This window comes from Micromys minutus (assembly GCF_963924665.1).
Source record: "Micromys minutus genome assembly, chromosome: 7".
Classification (NCBI taxonomy): domain Eukaryota; kingdom Metazoa; phylum Chordata; class Mammalia; order Rodentia; family Muridae; genus Micromys; species Micromys minutus.
Window position 1 is genome coordinate 70050646 of NC_137976.1, and position 12632 is coordinate 70063277.

Consider the following 12632-nt stretch of genomic DNA (forward strand, 5'->3'; position numbering starts at 1 on the left):
AAGAAAGGGTCTATTTTCATTCTTCTGCATGCTGAGTGCCAGTTGGACCAATACCATTTGTTGAATAGGCTGTCCTTTTTCCATTGAATGTTTACAGCTCCTTTGTCAAAAATCAGGTGACCATATACGTGAGGGCTCATTTCTGGATCTTCTATTCCATTGATCCACGTGCATGCCAATTTTATAATCATTCAAAAATACAGATTTAGTTAGGCCTAAGTGAAACAGGCCTGTAATCCGAAACCCTTGGAAACTGAGGCAGGAGGATCTCATATTCAAGACCTGCCTGGGTCATCTAGTGAGGCTTAAATTAAAGAATAAAGCTGGGCTAGAGAAATGGCTCAGTGGTTAACATTGACTGCTGTTCCAGAGGTCCTGAGTTGAATCTGTAATGAGATCTGATGCCCTCTTCTGGTGTGTCTGAAGACAGCGATCATGTACTTATATAAACAAATCTTAAAAAGCCAGTGATACGTATGTGAGTATACTATAGCTGTCTTCAGCCACCAGAAGAGGAGACTGGTTTCCATTCAGAAGGTTGTGAGCCACCCTGTGGTGGCTGGTAATTGAACTCAGGACCAATGGAAGAGCAGTCGGTGCTCTTAACCACTGAACAATCTCTCCAGTTCCCTCACATCTTTAGGCCCCAGGGTTAACTCACTTCTGAAAAACAAAAGAACAAACAGGTTCAGATGTAGATTCTGAATTTTTTTTCCTGCTAAAATTTATAATGGGCTATTAACCCCCCCCCAATTATAAAGCAAAAATTCAGGAGCAAAATCAGTTCATTTTCAGGTGTCTTTATTCCGCTCAACTCCAGAAGGAAATCAAGTTTTGAGAGTGGTCCTCAAGGTTTCTACAAATTAAGTTCCTTAATAGTTTAATGCAGCCTGACTACGCTCCCCTCCATCCCCTCTTGCTCCTCTCACCCTTGTCCCCTCCACACCTTCCCTACAAACCCATTTCTCACATTCTCCAGTTCACTTTGTTCTGTGTGACCATGGCTGTTGTGTCTGTTGTAGCCTGGTGGGCTCTGCAGTGGATATACAACTCTCCCCTTCCGCAAGAGTTTATCAGTAGCCGGTAATTGAGCAGGATGGGGTAAGAGTGGAATGCAGCCAGCCGGATGGTGCTGGGCGCTCCTGGATGCAGTGATTATGCTGTGCCTTGAGGATGGCCTGTGGCAATGCATCCAGGGCCACAGCCACTCTATCCACAGTAGTGAGAAAGGGAAGCACCACAGATCCATCAGCTGACATGGACAAAGATGTACATGGGGCTGGAGGATGGCTCAGATTAAAGCACTGTGCTTTCAGGGGATTTGGGTTTGGTTCTCAGTTCTCACAAGGCCTAGTGACTGCCTGTAACTCCAGCTCCACTTCTGACCTCCTAAGGCAACCCCATACACGAGGTATACACCTACAAACACAACACAGTGACTGAGCTAAAAACAACTACAAAGCCTGCAGCTGAATGAATGGAACGGGAAAAATTATATTGAGTGAGATCATACGGCCCCAGAAAGAGCCACATGGTCTCTCTCACATGCATATCCTAACTCTGACTCGTGTTTACTTGTAAAAGAATGAAGAGTATGACTTGAACCTTGGAGAGCAGAGGGTGGTGCCTTGTGGGATAAGAAATGGTAGAGCACAGGAATAAGCAAGAGGGGTCATGGGGAGACAAATGAGGGGTTAGGGGTGAGTGATTAAAAAGCCGTGGGAAAACTTACTATCATATCATCCCATTAAAAGATACAAAGATAGGGCTGGAGAGATGGCTCAGTGGTTAAGAGCCCTGACTGCTCTACCAGAGGTCCTGAGTTCAAATCCCAGCAACCACATGGTGGCTCACAACCATCTGTAATAGGATCTGATGCCCTCTTGTGGTGTGTCTGAAGACAGCTACAGTGTAAACACAAACACACACATATGCAGATGTGTGTATTGGACATTGGATAAAATATATATTGAGTTTCAATAAAAAAAATCTAAAAACTACTTAAGAGATTTATTGGTAAGTAGATAATTAAAATATTCCAACACTGTAAATCATTTGTGTATATTAATTAAAAACTGTTAGTAAGCCAACTGTATTTCCAACTTACAAATAAGTTCTAAAACTTGACACACTTTAAAACTACTCAAAATCAGTTCACAAAGCCATTTAAATGTGTGTTGACTACGGTACTTTAAACTGTGTATGTATCTGAGGTTTCCTATGTCCTGGGAAGACTATATCCACACAAGATCCCAGCATCATGGACATCCTCTTGGTGCAGGTGAACCCCCAACATCCCCCAGCAGTCCCCAAGTCATGCTCAGGACTTCAAAGAGAAGGAGCAGGGGTTCTAACAGCCTTAATGGCTCAGGTAGTCTGTAATCTACAGGGATGGCCCTCAGATGACGTTTTCCCTACCCAGTTCCAGCACAAGGTAAAGCAGCAGAAGGCACTTAGAAAATCACAGAAAGATGCCACCAGCAGTGTATATTTCTTAAGTTTTTACTCATTTTTAAAGACTACGGGCTAAACAGAAGAATGCAATATTTCTTTCGGGTTCCAAAACTGAAATTTCACAAAACCATTACTGGCTTTAATTTTGCTGACTCATTAGTTACAGTGAGAGCTGTTGGTCACTTATTTTTGTCTCACAAGCTGAATGTAACAATTCTGTTTCCCACACACTTGTTTGTGCAGACATCAGTGCCTAGAGTGTGGCTTCTGCACCTTAGCTTGGATTCAGAGTAAAGCGGTACCATCAGAGCTGAACATTCTGCACTTCCATATTTTACTGTTCTGCTAAAAATTCACTGTATCTACAGGAGCGTGGTGTATGCACTTTTGAGCGGATGTGTACATGAGAAGACCGGAAGTGAGCGAGGTTCTTCTTCCTGTTCCTCAGAGGGTCTAATGATTCTGCTTTTCTTCACTGGGAAGTGGAATTACAGACGTGAGCAGGTGCCCAGCTTGTTTGTTACAGATGCGCTGGGCTGAGACTAAGTCAGTTCTGGCCTCACCAGCGCTCCCTTCTGGAGCTGAAGAATTGCTGTCAAAGCATACTCAGGTGGTGTATATTCAGGAGCTCGAGGACACCCTTCAAATGCTACATTAGCTACAGCATCGCTCACCTGGGTGGAGAACAAATCACCATCCAAGCAGGACTGAGCCAGCAGAAACAAACCTAACCAAGGCCCTTAAAATTGCTTTACTTCTTACTCTGTTGGTCCATCTGTTGGTGTGTGCAATTAAGGAGGTGAGGACAATTTAGGGAGTCAGTTTTTGCTTCCCTGTGGGTTCTGGGGAATCACTAAGGCCAGGCAGCCATTTCCATAGGCCCGGGTCATAAGTTCTCAGAATTCTAGCACCCAGGTTTTAGTAGTGGAGACACGGCCACCTTCCTCCTCATGGCGGCATCACTGGCACAGTTCCTGGGGTCTCGGCTAAAGGAAGGCAGGGGTTCCTGTGTAGTCTGCCCTGAGGAGGATACACACAGTCTACCCCTGAAGCAGAACACATGCTCAGGTTTCACCTCATGGCTTCCATAACCAAGGCCACTTTAAGTCTCAGAGAAAACAGGTTTCAACAGCTACAACTCTGATCAGATGCCCAGGCTTTCCAAGAGCAGATGTGTGCATTTGTATCTAACCTGTGTGTATGTGCAGCTTTTCTAATCTTCTGTCTGTCTGTCTGTCTGTCTGTCTCTCTCTCTCTCTCATACCAGAACAAGTTTGGAAGGTTGAACAGAGAAGGGAGGAAAAATTATCAGCATATACTTCTAGGTTCTGCCAGACAGTCTTTATTACATCATAGAGGCAACACTAGGCACTAGATCTTGCAAAATATGCTCTGACCAACTTTCTGAAATTAAAAATGCATAACCACATCTGTAAGATTTTTAATGAACAAAAATGTTAAATACAAATTTTCATATGCAAAATAGATGACTGTAAACCCGGCAACCTCAGAGCCAAGGACTAAATCTCTCTCCAAAGGCTCAGTGGGGCTGGAGTAGGGCATGCTGATGAGCCAAAGAACTTAATTTCAGCTTTATATATATATTTATTAAAAAAAAAAAAACTCTGAGGAAAAATAGGCTTAACTTGAGGGGCATCTTCTGAAACAGACAGCTCAGACCAGCCCTTACTACTGTGCGGCTCATACTCACCAGACCTAGGACTGAACATTTATGGTCACAGTTACTTTGAATCCAGTTTCAAGAGGAAGCCAAGCTACTTCAGTTCTAGAAAAGAAAGTCTCTAGGATGCGCATGCCCTCTTCTGAGGACGCACAGACCACGTTCATTGGCCACATTTCCACGAACTGTGCCAGTGTCGTAGCATCAGACCCTCTAAAAGGCAGCCAGAGCCCCACAACTGAGCATCCTCATTTCTTCTGGCCTTGAGAGAGAACCTTAGCTGTGTTGGCAGCCCCCACTCCAGCATCCGAGACACTAGAGAACACCTTCTTCCTCCCCGTGCAGATATCACTCTGCAGCAGGGAGTGGCAGTTTGATTAACATTCTTTTCAGAAATAAATAGTCCAAACAAATTATTTATAGCTAGTTATAAAAGAGCAGTGGTGGAAGGGCACTGCCCAGAGTTTGCAAACGAGTGAATGAATACCTGTGAACACACAGACAGAACAATTCATAACAAATCCTGCATTTCCCACATTCATATGGAAATAACGATTGAAAACAAAACACATTAATTAGCATTTGTTCTTGAATGGGGTGAACAGTCCAGGGCTCTGAGTAGGCACAGCCTGACAAACAGGGTTGCAAGCAGCCCCTCCACACCTCTAGTCAGGGCCACTGTGGAGAGGCCTTCATGCACTCTTGAGAGCTCAGTACCTGTGAGAAGAGAAATGATCGGGGACTTTTTAACCCACAATGCATGAGGTATATGGAAACATCCATGAAAGAACCAACAGCAGCTAGAAGACCAGGCGGGGCACTGTCACAGCAACTGCTGGTGAAGGATTTCCCACACCATCTTCTTCCGGAAGAGAGGCATCTGGTGCTGAAAAGAACCACAACACTGTTACTCACTGCTGTGAAGAGCAGGGCAGCATGGCAATCTTTAGGTGTCATAACTGAAACAATGCATGTCCACTCCATGAGTTCCGCCATTTTACACCATGCACAGGGGGTTTATATCTAGTCAAGGAGGCCTTCTTCAATTCCTATCTTGACTCCATCTCCAGGGCTGCGATTCCAGGCATGTTTGGATCCCATGTTTGACAAAGGCTTTGTTTTTATTTAGTTTGTTTGCTTGAGAAGGATCCTGCTCGAGAGCTTAAGCTGGCTGTGGCCACATGATTCTCGTTCCCCAGGCTGCACAGTCAGGGATAACAAGTGCCACACATCTGTCTATGCACATAAATTCGGGCATTAATTACTCTGCATGTGCATATGCACTTGCATGCTAAGAAAAACCAAAGCTGGATACAGAATCATATACTACAGAACAAGAGTAAAAACATGCACCAAAATAGAAATGCCCACAGTGGCACAACAGTAAACTGTTCTACAGTCTAAATGAACACCATTTAATAAACAATCTGTTTTTATATTTAAAAAAGTGACCTTAGAGCAGGAAGGTATGGCTCAGTGGTAGAGGTCTTGCCTAGTATTTATGAGGTCCTGTTTTCAATTTAAATGACTTATTTAAAAGGTGAGAAACAAACAAATCTACAATCTTAATTCTGCTCTACCACAATCAGTTTTATTCCAAAAGCTGCTTGTCCCCATGAAATCTCATGTCATAAACAGAAAAATTAACTCTTTGCTATTTACATTAGCTGGCTATGGTGGTACACACCTTTAATCCCAACATTTTAGAAAGCAGCTAAGATATGGAGACCATGAGTCTGAGACTAGTGTGGCGCCACAGTATCCCTTTATCAATAAAATAAAAACTGTAACTAAGTAAAACCAGACCTGGCGCTTTCATTCTCAATACCTGGTATGTTTTCAGAGCAACAAAATACAAAACACCTGAAACTACTTGTGACTCAGACGCTGTGTGTTGGGGGGGGGGGGGCTGCACCTTTAATCCCAGCAGTGGGAAGGCAGAGGCAGGCAGATCTCTGAGTCTGAGGACAGCCTATACAGAGAAACCTTGTCTCAAAAAATACCAAAATTGAAATTCCCCTGTGCCCGATTCCTAGTGCATTGCTATAAATAGGTAAACCTATCTTCATATTATAAAACTACTGAGTTTTCAGAGGATATAAGTGGCAAAAGTCTTAATTAAAAAAAAAAAATCACAGGGTTCCCTTTTTTGAAACACAGTTTCACTATGTAGTGCTGGTTGTTCTGGGACTCATTAAGCAAACTCAGACCCCTCCAGTCTCCCTCCCTAGGCTGGGATTAGAGGTGTGCATCACCACGCCCAGTAAAGCATGACACTTATTCCTGCAAACAGCTGAGTAGTAGTGAGTGCTTTCATTGAGACTGGAAAGAGGATTTCAGCAGGGAGTCCAGTTCACTTCATCTTCCTCCAAAGCACTTAATACAACTCAATACTGTACAACTCAATAAACACTTTGGCAGTCAGGAACTATCAAATACAGGTCTATGAATGAGAAATTTTTAACTGGGGTTAACTCTACTTGTACAAGATTAGGTCCACTCTCAAACAGAAATGTGAAAGTTCCTGATGTGCCTGTGTATCCTCTCAAGTCCACCACTTTGTAGAGAGAAAAGACATTGATTCCTGATTCCATCTTAGACTTAGGGGTGAGTCCTCATAGGCCCAGCTTCCCCTGCTGTCATCTATTCTCATACTCCTCTCTAGCTAAAAGTAACAGTAACACACATGAACCAATCAAAAATGGAGTTCAAGGACAGGCAAGTTATCCCACGGGTCATCAAGCGAGCAGGACAAGCCCGAGAACACATGCTACAGCAGAGCAAGAGTGGGCCTTACCCAAGGCTCTCAGCAATAGTACTGTTCACTTGAGGAGCCTGAAGTGTGTCAGACACTGCAAAGCAGAGTACCAACTAAGTGCACAAGCAGCAGCCTGGACTCACCTGAGTAAATGTGATAGGTTTGTCCCTAGAAATATAATCTGCATATTTACAAGTAAACATTCCACAATCACTCCCATTCAACTGTTGAGGAATCTCCTAAAACCAAACAGAAGAGAGGATGAGGTAATTATCATTACAGATATTCCTTAGTCTCTTTGTAAATAGATAAAGGTTGATAAATCTGCAACCAGATCTGCTATTGCACAAATAGACGCACACACAAGCACAACCCCTTATGGTTGTAAAGCCCTAACCATGGTGCAGTGTGTGAGACTCCACAGAAACACTTCATAGACGAAGTGAGAGCTCTACTGCAAACCAAACCAAACCCAGCCACATGGGGAAGGCTGAGAAAGAGGACCCACCTTTGGTTTATTGCAAGAATACTAGTAACTCCATGTATGACTCCTAACAGCAGGAGCTGGGCTGTCTCTGACTCTGTTCCCTGCCTTTGGACCCTTTCCCACTACTGGGCTGCCTTGTCTAGCCTCAGTGGGAGAAGATGCTCCTACTGCAACTTGACATGCCCAAACTCGGAGATATCCATGGGAGACACCCCCTCTTTTAAAGAGAAAAGGAGGAGGGGTGGGCTGGGTGGGGGAGGGGAAGAGGTAGGAGAAAAGGGAAACTGCAGTCTGTATGTAAAATAACTAATTAAAAAATACTGTTGACATTTCAAAAGTGGTATTAACTTTAAAAAGGGGTTAAGAAAGGGTCAATCAGATAGATATGAAACACAAGAATCTACTTCAATGCTGCAGAGGTCACATTTTCTTAACAACCAGGACAAGTGCCCACTACCAAGGATCCCACGTGAGAAGAGAGAAAAAAAAAAAAAAAAAAAAAAAAAAAAAAACTAGAGCTAGAGCTTGTAATCAACTAAGATCATGCCCTGAGGGCTAGTCCTGTCCCTGAGGCAGAAAGGCAGTGAGGAACAAGCAGCTCTGAGAACGTGAGAAGATAAACCTTCTGGAATAAGCCCAGGCCTGTGTATCCCAGTCTTGGCTGTCAGACATAAGGAATATAAGAGAACAAGAATACAGGAAGGCTTATCCACTGCTGAATCTCACACTGGATGACAACAGCCTCCCTTTGATCCCCAAATGCACTTACAATTGGGAAAGGAAAGGGGGCATGCCCACACACATATATATACTGTCTGGGGTCCCACATAGACACACCCAACACATAGCATACTTTAGGAAAGTGTGTCAAGAAAGAAAGAAAGGAAAGTGTCCTGGCCTGAGCATGTGGGACAGAGACGAGCATCACTCACATGTGGCTTCATGCTGTAGTGGGTCCACTCTAAGAGATTGAGATCCATGTTTCTTTTGGTCTTACTTTCATCCTGTAAATACTGACTACAGAAAACAAGAACAAAGAACGAATGAATCAATGAAGGCCCAGAGGTCACCCACTGTGAGGAAAAAGAACTTTGTGGTATTTGTCAGGGATGTTTATTTATTTTTATAGAAACGTAACCTTTATTTTTTAGGTTTTCCTTTCCTGCTAGTAAAAAACATACATGTTAAAAGATATTTAGATATGTATTTATTAAAAAAAAAAAAAGCAAACCCTTACAGACATGGGAAGTTTCTAGTTCTCTATACCATCTCTATACATACAACTGAAGAACTCACCACTAACACCAGGCTTTTCAAGCTGCTCCATAAAAACTAAGAAAAGGAAGAAACACTTCCAAGTCAAAGGCACATACAGACCTGGGGTGGGGATGGGGGAGATTAAATAACTTCCCTGATAAATTTAAACACAAGACACAATACTTGCTAAGTGAAGTCAAGAAACATCAAAGAGAACATTCACGGTGCAACTTGATCAGAGATGCAAAAAAGGTTCAACACGTGTAACTCTAATGTTCTAAATTACATGACAGAAATCCCATGGACATCTGTATAAATGTAGAATAAACACAGACAACACACAACATTCCTTCATGTCATGTGAAAGGTTCTAAAGAAGCTTGGATTAGGGGAAAAATTGTTTGCTTCATTTTCGAAAAAAAATTTAATTCTCCATGACAAGAAACGGAGTATATTCTTAGTAAAGAAATTAGTATCTTCTGACTATTAAATATTTCTTCTCTTATACTTTTTGTCTGAGATAACCATAAAAGAATTATGCTAAAATACTGAGGAAAAAGAAAAATAAATTGTTAGTTCCTTTTTTTTAATTAGTTGAGAATTTTGTACCTGAATATTGATCCCATTCATGTCTGTCCCCCAACTCCTCCCCTTCTCCCTACCCTCCCAACTTTGTATCCTCTTTTATTAAAATAAACAAAACCAGCATGCCCAGTTTTCTGCCAATAAAGATGTGGCCTTCTTCTGGAAAATGGTCCAGCTGGGGGAGAGGGAGCTACATCTTTAAAAAAACTGGTTTCTCACTAACAGTTCTTTGTAAGATGAAAGTAGCACATCTGCACATCCTTGCGAAGATAAAAGCAGAAGCTGCATTTGCTGCAGTTGCCAAGGGTTTAAAAGAATGTCTTAGGATTGTCATTGATGTGATGAGACACCATTACCAAAAACAACCTAGGGAGGAAAGGGTTTATCTGGCTTAAACTTCCATGTCATAGTCCATCACTGAAAGAAGTCAGGAAAGAAATTCCAGTAAGGCAGGAGCCTGGAGGCAGGACTGGTATGAGGCCATGAAGGGCACTAATGACGGGCTTGCTTAGTCTGCTTCCTTATAGACCACAGGGCCACAACACCGGGGACAGAACAACTCACAATGTGCTGGGCCTTCTCCACTAATCACTAAATAAGAAATGACCTATAGTCTTGCCTACAGCCCACACTTATGGAAGCATCTTCTTAATTATGGTTCCTTCCTCTTAGATGACTTTAGCCTGCGTCAAGCTGACAGAAAATGAGAAAACACATTACTATTTTTTTACCATCATTCCTTAGCATAAAAATATCAAATGAATATATCTCTAGACTATACGTCTAGATTATATCTCTAGATTGTACTATGTTAAAATGTCTGATTGTAATAATTGCTGCTTAGAGCTGGGTATGCTGGTGTACATCTTTGATATCAGGACTAGGAGGGTAGAGGCTGGTAGATCTCTGTGAGTTTGAGGCCAGCCTTGTCTACAGGGCAAGTCCAGGATAGCCAGGACTTGGTCTCTTACAGAAAGAAACACTGTCTCAAAAAAAATAAATAAATAAATAAAAAATAAAAAGAAAAAAAAAAAAAAAAGAAAAAAGAAAAGAAAAGAAAAACAGAAAACAAAACAAAGACACAACTGCTGTCTGGGATCAGCAAGAGGCTCAGCTGGTAAAGGTGCTTCTGCCAACCTTGACCACTGAAGTTCAACTGTGCAGGTGAAAGGGAAGAAACCCTGCTTTACCCCACCCATCTATATACTGCTTGTCCTCCTGAGCATCAGATCTACTATCATGACAGCAGAATCCTGTGTCCAAATAACCATTATCTTGCTCATAATGGCCCCAAAAGGCAAACATAATAATGCCAAGGACAATCTGGAAGCACATAAGATAGATTACCTTCAGACTTTGGTAAAGCACAGTCCACACAGGCTGGTGCTATAATGCCCGTGGTTGTAGACACTATCCTGGAATATATACTTCACAACAACGGGGCTACTGTATTTGGAATATTTGCCTGCACAAACCATACACTTAAAATAAGCCCCACTATCAAAAAACACCACCATGAGTTGGCATCAGGATTCCAGGCCAAGACTCTTTGGCTAATAATTTTTCAGGACACCCAGAATACCAATTCCAAGAAAGTCCAATTTCAACCAGGATTCTAGAGGATGTGCCTTATCCCGAAGCACCTGCAGACTTGCTTCCCATGACCCATAAACACAATCCCATAAATGCAGGAGATTATCCAATAGAGGAATAACAGAACAGAGTGAGATTTTCAGACTTTACTTACAGAAGAATCTCACAGATCCTGTGGCCTTTTTGTCCCATAGAATCCAGATACTTAAGACACTTTTTTCTTAGGTCCATCACCTATAATGGGAAAAGGCAAAATCCTTAGACAGACATGTTTTTGCTGTTTGATTTTACCGAGACAAGGCCTCACTATGTAGCCCAGCCTGGCCTCAATTTCCAGTTCTTCCTCTCTCTCTCCTAAGTATTGGGATTAGAGGCATATACTACCATACCATGCCACAAACACTGTAAACATTAATAGCAGCAAGATTTTATTTTTAAAAATAAAAGCGTCTTTAAATGTTTAACACATGTAGCAATACAGGAAACAGACTTAGAAAATTTATCTGTGATAAAATATCACAAATGGTGTAAGATTAATGGAACACGTTCCAATTTCTATACAAAGGCCTAGAAATTTCTCACCAAATATTAGTAATCCTTCTAGCATTGGATCTACCTCCCCCACCCCCCTACACTTTTCCAGGTAAAAACGAAAGCTCCCCCTCAAAGCATGCCTTGTAGCTTTTGAAGCTGAGGACAGCAACACTTCGAGAAAGGACTCTACAGAGCTCGCCTTTTCCACCATGTTAGCCCTTCACTCCCTGCAAGTGAGAGCAGCTTTCGGTGGGAAGGAAAACCACCTACACTAGGGTACAATTAGCAGTAGAATCCCTTCTTAGCATGTACAAAGGTCAGGGATTGATCCCTAAGATAAGAAAGGAGAGAAAGGAAAAAGCTGGAGACAGAGGAAAAGGAGAGAGAAGGAGGAGCCTACCTCTAAATTCCAACAATGAGTCCTCTCAACTCACCACCAGGCTCCAGTGTACCTTCCGATGAATAGGTACCAGGACAAGTTCCTGTTCGAAGAGATTCACCCCTTTGGTCCATCTTTTCACTGCTTGGTAACCTCCAGACTTTAACTTAGGGTAGAAGAATGTACTGAATGCATGGAGTGCTGGGTAGCCTTGCTTTTTACTCCTTTCCACTAAAAGGTTCATATAAAAATTAATGACCTGTAAAATATCAAAAGATTATAATGTGGAACACGACAAATACACTACAAAATTAAATTCCTAGGGGTCAGAGAGTGAGATGTTCAGGGAAAGAGCAGTCTGTGCAAGAAGTCACAATCAACTGCTGAGTACACACGGGCCAGGCAAAGAAGGACAAAGGGCCGTGCACGGAGCTCCACGGCACTGTGCTTGCCTAGTACATGCAAGGCCCTGGGACTCAAGTCCCGGCACTGGAACACCTCCCTAAATAAAACCCAGCAAATCATGTGACTGACATTTTGAAGCACATGAATAACATTTCCATGCAATAATGAAAGGGCACATGCAAGTGTTATGCAGAAAAATGAACTGTTAACTACAGGACTACATCCATCCAAAATATACTTCAGTTTGGACATACTTCCCAAGGAGAAATGCCAAAATATTTATGAAACTTTTGAGTAATAATTTCTTCAAAAAATTTCAAATCGAAAGTGTTTTTCAAAAGCTTTATAATAAACATATCTACACTTACATTTATAAACGACAGTATTTTCATGTAACCAGGCATGTAACATGAGTAGATGGAGCAAATGGGAGAAAACTCAACAGAGCAGTGGGCACAGAGCCAACTGAAAAAGTGGTGGTAACTAAGCCAGCCAGCTT

At 42.2% G+C, this 12632-nt stretch overlaps 1 protein-coding gene across 1 annotated transcript in view; it reads right to left on the bottom strand.

The window, feature by feature from the left end:
• Window positions 1–3780: 3780 nt before the first annotated feature.
• The window catches only part of SENP2 (SUMO specific peptidase 2), a 31076-nt gene continuing 22224 nt past the window's right edge, over window positions 3781–12632 (bottom strand). Inside the window, exons 13-17 of the mRNA XM_080919642.1 lie at window positions 11784–11987; window positions 10970–11049; window positions 8313–8397; window positions 7037–7132; window positions 3781–5021 (exon numbers count right to left, since the gene is read on the bottom strand). Coding sequence (XP_080775768.1) covers window positions 4959–5021; window positions 7037–7132; window positions 8313–8397; window positions 10970–11049; window positions 11784–11987 — 528 coding nt within the window. The 3' untranslated portion in view covers window positions 3781–4958. The remainder of the gene's footprint in view (window positions 5022–7036; window positions 7133–8312; window positions 8398–10969; window positions 11050–11783; window positions 11988–12632) is intronic.